The sequence below is a fragment of the Trachypithecus francoisi genome, unplaced genomic scaffold (genome assembly GCF_009764315.1).
Source record: "Trachypithecus francoisi isolate TF-2019V2 unplaced genomic scaffold, Tfra_2.0 Contig01585, whole genome shotgun sequence".
Taxonomy (NCBI): Eukaryota; Metazoa; Chordata; class Mammalia; order Primates; family Cercopithecidae; genus Trachypithecus; species Trachypithecus francoisi.
The window spans coordinates 4,084,794-4,091,242 of record NW_022681444.1 but is presented as its reverse complement, the minus strand read 5'-3'; the positions used below and the strand labels follow the sequence as shown (position 1 = coordinate 4,091,242).

Sequence of the window (6,449 nt, the reverse complement as noted above, 5' to 3'; positions counted from 1 at the left end):
ATCCCTGCTGAGGCAGTGGCTTCCGTGGACCCAGATACTGCAGCCGCCAACGGCGGCAGCAAGCCCCACATCCAAGAGCCAACTCTTGGGGACCCAAAGATATCAGGTCCTCATACTCTGAGGAATCAGGACACAGTCCAATGCCTGACACCACAGAGTGAGGCAGCCCTTCACGTGAGGGCCCGGGCCCTGAGAGATGGCAGCCACCACTGCTCAGGCAAAGAGATGGCAGCCACCACTGCTTAGGCAAACGTGCCTCGGGCTGAGCTTGGCGCCCAGCACTGTGAGGATGCCAGCACCAGTGGGTACTCAGGAGAAATGCCAGTTCTGGCCCAAATTTGGTGACCTGGGTCAGAGGGACCTTTCAGAATGACTTGTTCCTGTTAGCAGACACCGTCAAGACACGCCTGGCTCCGAGAGGGGCTAGGTGCCCGTGTGCCTGTATCCTCCCGGGGCCAGCATGTCTCAGAGGATGTCCCTGTGGTCCCTGGGTCAGGGCACGGGCTGAGGCACCTGGAGCTATCGTTGGCATGTGGTTGTTGCGCAGATGAGCCCTTGGGGGAGGTGCGCCATGGCCGAGCACAGCATCCTGGTGGTGGATCCAAGCAGGGCCGTCAACCGTCCTCCTCCCCAGAAAGCAACAACCCCTCCGCCGGGGGCAGGGGTGCTGCTCCCCGACTTCCAGGCGACTGGGGGAGAAGTCCATGGGACGTCCAAAGGGCAGGGTCCACTCCCGGGCCACTGGCTTCTTCCTTCCACATCTTCTCAGGGCTGCTGTGAGATCCTGCACAGAGGAACTTGGTCCTAGCAGCCCTAGACCAGGGAGGATCAGCGGCCCTGGAGAGTCCTAGGCAAAGCTACGGGCCCCCAGGGTCTTCCAGGAAGGGACTCAACGGCTTAGTGGGGTCTGCCCTGGTAGGTGACAGGAGGGAACAGAGGGAGCCGGTGGGCGTCACTGGGCGGCCGGGGCAACTGCCCGGGGCCCTCAGGGTGACTCCGTGGTGAGTGAGGTTTTTGGAGGACAACTGGTCATCACACAGACACGTTAGGAGCCGCTGGTCACTACAGCACACACAGATTAGTCATGGTTATGAACAACGTCCCCAGGGAGGCCGGGGTGTCAGGCCAGCTGAAGACAGGACACGCCCACTTAGCTGCCCAGTCTCCGGGCCAGCCCTGCTGGGGCAGTGTGGGAGGGAGGGCTGGTGGAGGCGGCAGGAGGAGGCGGGGGCAGCAGCCCCTGCCGTCAGTAGTCTGGGCGGTGGTCTCCCCGCAGGTGGCCACTGGCTCCTCAGGACTGCGGGATCTGCTGACACCTGGTGGGGCTGGGCGGGAGCCTGGCGGCTGCGCTCTGCTCTGTGCGGAAGCTGTACTCATACTGCAGGAGCGGGTGGGGACAGAGAGACACAGTCAGTCCATGGGACTCCAGGGAAACCCCTCCACAACCTCAGATCAAGAGCAGGCAGAGGCCTGGGCTGCCTCATGGGGCATCCTGACATAGGGCAGCTGGCCAGGCTGGTGCCAGCCAGAGCCTGCCCTCTGCTGGCCCTCTTGGGCCCCCGAGCTGTGCCCGGGAACTGTGCATGTGGCGTGTGTGTGTGGACACGCCTGTGGGGGTGACAGGCTCCTGTGGTGATGGCTGGTACCCTCCACAGTCCCTGCCTGCTCCCTGTGAGGCCAGGCCTGGCGCCAGCAGTGTGCAAAGCCATGGTGCCACCCACCTGCCAGGCCTGTGCTGACTGTCATGGCCTCCTGCCCAGCAGGACAGTTCTCATGCCCCTGCTGGTGAGGGCAGATTCTCAACCCCAAACCTCGCCAAGGCTGGTCTCAGCTGCCAGGCTCTGGGGACCTGTGATATGCTGGCTCCACTGGACCAATACCAGGTGGTGCCCAGGGACATGGGAAGGGCCTCCACTGTTGTCCCTGGCACCGTCCACACCCTCCCCATGCCTTCCTTACGGAGTCCTCAGAGGCACCCCTGCTGAGGACTCCTGACAGGCCACAGCGGGGCCAGGGTGGCTGCCTGGGGAGGGGACCTTGCTCCACGGCTCAGCCCTGCTGCTCCCCTGTCTTGAGGGGAGGAGTTAAGCCTCACACCAGAGGCCCCAACTTAACCAACCCTGGCTCACCAAAATGAGTTCCAAGTCTGATGGAAATTTAGAGAAGGGGTAAGTACCTCTGAGGGGCTGGGAGCACCTGTAGTTCACTTACATGCCAGGTGAGGTCTTGATGCCCAAACATAAAGCAGGACATATGGGCAAAGCGGGCACGTGGGCAGAGCAGGCACAGGGCACTCCAGCCACAGAAATGGGCTGGCAGCTGCCTGGCCAGACACAGGTGCAAGGTGCTGGGTCTGGGTGGGGTGTGGGGAACAGCCTGGAACCCTACGTCAAGGCAGCCTCGTGGTCACATGGATTTTAGGAAGCAGGAACTTAGATTAGATGAGTGGTTTTCAAGCATTTTAAATGTTAAAAACAGTTTTAGCAGTAGAATTGCTGTAAGAAGAGCTCCCCTGCAGACAGCAGTTGGAAGTGGAGCTGCCCTGTAGGTGAGCTGACTGTGAGCTGCAGCCCCTTGGGGGACACCTGTAGACAGCCAGTCCAGGAAGGGAGGCCGTCAGGAACACAGTAGGGGTCACACCGCCCCAGGAGGAGGCCAAGCACTGCAACCAGCCCCAGGGAGGGCCCTGGGGTGCCCACGCCCTGCCCACCAGCAGGCGGCCTTCCAGGCCTGCCCAGCCCTCCCTGCTGCCCAGAGCAAGCTGCCTGTAGCAAGGAGCCCTCCCGAGGGCCCTGATGAGTGAGGACGGCTGCAGGGCTGAGCCTTCAGGGGCAGAGTGGGGCCCAAATGCCATCCAACCATGAAGGGGCATGGGACGCCTTTTTCCCTTAAAGTGGAAAACTGGTGGGGAGGCTGTGGCAGCCAGCAAGTCGTAGCCCAGCACTGCATCCATGGCCACAGACTAGCGCCACGTCCACGGCCAAAGCCCAGCACTATGTCCACGGCTGCCCCTGCTCCACATTACCCAGGCCGACCCGGGACAGATGGACAGACCTGGGTCTCAGCTGGGGCTGAGGCTGGCCCTGCCCGGTGTGCAAGGTGGGCTGAGCAGACATGTGGCCCCCAAGCCACAGGGAGCCCTGTTCACAGCATCTGCTGCCTGGCAGGGTGCAGAGGGAAGGACCCGAGGCTGCAGGGCAACTCAGGCAGGCTCCTCTCCTCTCCTGCCCTCAGTGAACTCATCTCTCAGGTGGGGTGATGCGCCCACATCCAGGCCTGCCCAGAGGATGGAATGAGCAACGGCAGCTCAGGGCCCGCCACGCCCTGGCACTGAGCAAGCTATCACTGAATATCTGGCTGCTCCACAGAACCCACCATGCAGCCCCAGCCCTCTCACTTTCCTACTCGCCAACCACCAGGCATAGGCGGCGGTCACGAGACTCCAGCTCCGGGAGGCTGAGGAGCCGGGCGGCGCCAAAGGCTGGGAGGACACTGCCACCTGGTGGCCGGCTAGGCACATGCACGGCAGGGAAGAGCGGCAAATTTATTCCCTGGCTGGCTTCATCAAGCCCCCACGGACACCCGCCCAGCGCTGGGCTTCCAGGGTAGCAGAGACGGGGCGGGCATGCCCAGCACAGCCTAGCATGAAGGCCACCTTCGAGGGCACATGCACGGGGCGTGGGGACCACCGGAGAGGGCAAGGAGGGCTTCGCGGGGCAGGGGGCATTCACATCTTGAAAGCAGATTTGGGGCCTGATTGGGGAAGGGACTTGACAGTACCTAGGGCAGCAGGTGCCAAAGTGCAGAGGAGTCCCCAGGCCGACCCGGTACAGGGCCACACACGCCTGTGGGGACAGCGGGGCTGAGGGCCTACGGCGTGGATAGTTAGGCCATCAGCCCTGGCTCGGGAGAGAACAGGCAGCAGGCTTTTCAACCCTGAACGCACACCAATCCCCGGGGGTCCCGGTCAAACGCAGATTCTGACTGGATAGGTCTGGGGCCAGGCCTGAGAATCTGCATTTCAAATAGCTCCTAGGTAACCCCATGCTGCTGGTCTGGGGACCAGTTTAGACAATTCTACAACCCAATCGCTGGGACCTGGGAATGGGTGTGGATGTGGATGTGCAGAGAGGGAAGGGCCAGAGACCACATGCTGTGCAGAGAGGAGCTGGGGAAGGACTGGCGGGGGAGAGGCGGGGGTGGGCCATGGCTTGGAGGTGCTCCACTTTGTTTGCTCCAAGGCCATGCCAGGGACATGCCTGCAGAGGTGAGGCATCTCAGATGACAGAGGGAGAAAGCCCAGAGCCAGGTTCCTGCAGGGCAGTGGAGGGGCTGGGGGAGGCTTCCTGGGCTACGCGCTTCTGCTTCTTCAGTAGGCCTTGCTGTATCTGCTGGTCCGGGTTCCTGGGAGTGGCAGGGAGTGCTGAGGGCTGGCCGGCCAGAGACAGCAGGTGAAGGGCGGCTGCAGTACCAGCCCGAGTGTTCACAGCCAGAGGGCCTAGGCCCGGGCCTGGTGGGGGCTTTCTGGACGGTGAGCGGGGGAGCAGGACGCTTTCACGCCTGTGTGAGCAACTGGTTGACTGGGCAGAGGAGCTGTCCTGGGGACTCTGTGCCGCTGTCCCAGTCTCTGTGGCCAGGAGTGGGGACAGGGTCGCGGGGAGGGCATGGCTGGGCCCTCCGGGCTGCGGGAGGGCAGAGAAGGCGCCCCTTCCTGCCTGCACCGCGCCGGTCCCCGCGAGGGCGCACAGATTGCGCCCCCACCCTCTCTCCCTCGGGATTTTTTCCCTTTTTAGGTTATCTTGGCTGGAGAAAAGCGCCACTCACCCCCCTTCTTGTTTTCCCTAACTCCCAAATGAAATTTCAACATATGTCCCGCGACATAATCCCCTCTGGCTGCGGCCGCCTTCCCGCAGACGCGGTCCCTGCCCGCTCCTCCCGCCGTGTTTACCCAGGAGACGGGGCCGCTTCTGGAAGCCCTTTCACTCCCTTGGGCAAACAGCGAGTACCTTTGAAGGTGGATTTGGGCCCGGATCTGTTTACTCAAGACATTAGTCTCCTGCATAAGAAAAACCTGCACTCGCGAACAAACAGCAAATCCTTTTTGAATTAAAAAAATTTTCAATTAAAAAGCATTTGGTCCGCACAGCTCGGTCCAGCTGCGCAGCGCCGGGCCTGCGCCCTCTGGTGGGCACAGGCCGCCACTGCAGCAGCTGGGCAGCCCGGGCCTGGGGCCTCTCTCGGGAAAGAGATGTCACTGTCAGGGGTTCTGCCAGGGGTCCCGGAGGCTCTGCCAGTGGTCCTGGGGACCCTGCCACTGATGGCAGCAGGCGTCTCCGGCCACGGTGCGAGAGTCTCAGCTTTTAAAAGCCTTTTCTTATAGGCCAGTGTCCTGCGATAGGAGGTGCCAACTGTAGCTTCCAGCAGCACCTAGGAGGCAAAGTCACTTCAGCCCCAGCTTCGAGGCAAAGAGGGGGCAGCAGAACCTAGTGGTCTACTCACAACTAGGACGATTCGTGTGCAAGTGCCTTGAGAGTGAAAAGAGCCCTGGTTACGCATCAGAACCAAAGGCTTTAACCACAGTGATGCATGTGTCCCACCTGCGGCTGGCAGGAGTGGTCCTGGTTTAACTGGCACCAGGACACCAGCATTTTTTGAAAACACTCAGGTGATTTCAGTATTAACTGCACTAATCACCAGAGGGGAAGGCAAGTGCACTGTCCCTCCAGGCTCCTCCCTCCTTCCCACACCAGGTCTCATACTGAGCGCTCTAGAAGGCTCCAGACGAGAAAGGGCAGTAAGGAGCTGATCCCAGCACCCGAGCTTTGCAGAGGAGGAAAGTGAAGCCCAAGAAAGGATCTGACTTCCTGAGGTCCCAGATTGAGCTGGGCAGTGCTGGACCAGGCCTGGGCCCAGAGAGGCATGGGGGGGTGGGGGAGGGGTGCAGGTGCTGTGCTGGCTGGGAAACCTGCATTAGGGCAGACATTGGCACCCACCTCTCTTGGGATGCAACTCCAGCATGGAGGCCAGACCGACAGACATTAACTAGTGAGCTCATGGGTGAATCACGGTAGGGACTGGAATGGTGTCGTCCAGAGGGCAGGGGCTGGGCCAGGCCAGGTGAGGACAGGCGGGAGGGAACTAAAGGGGCCAAGACTGGGGCCAACGAGAAGAGTCTGGTGCAGGGGTGGACAGACACTGATGGGTGGGCTTGGGCAGGTGGATGGGCCTGGCCCTAGCACAGGCAGGGAGAAGTGGGGGAGATTCTGCACCGCAGCCCCACCTGTCTGCTTCTCCAACCCCCGGCTCAGCATTCCAGTCATCCCCTTCCATCTCAGGCGCTCCCACGGCCCCGGCCACGATACAGGCTCTTCCTGTTTCTAAAATCCTAAAGCTTCAGCTTTCTTACACAAGGGGCTCCATGTCCTCATCTGTTTCCTGAAGATGAGGAA

General features: G+C 61.5%; 1 protein-coding gene across 2 annotated transcripts in view; it reads right to left on the bottom strand.

Moving 5' to 3' along the window:
• Nucleotides 1–1,077: 1,077 nt before the first annotated feature.
• Nucleotides 1,078–6,449, bottom strand: part of MVB12B (multivesicular body subunit 12B) — a 177,504-nt gene continuing 172,132 nt past the window's right edge. For both annotated transcript variants that reach the window (XM_033191261.1, XM_033191272.1), the window contains exon 10: nucleotides 1,078–1,378. In XM_033191261.1, the coding sequence (XP_033047152.1) occupies nucleotides 1,292–1,378 (87 nt within the window). In that variant the 3' untranslated portion in view covers nucleotides 1,078–1,291. The remainder of the gene's footprint in view (nucleotides 1,379–6,449) is intronic.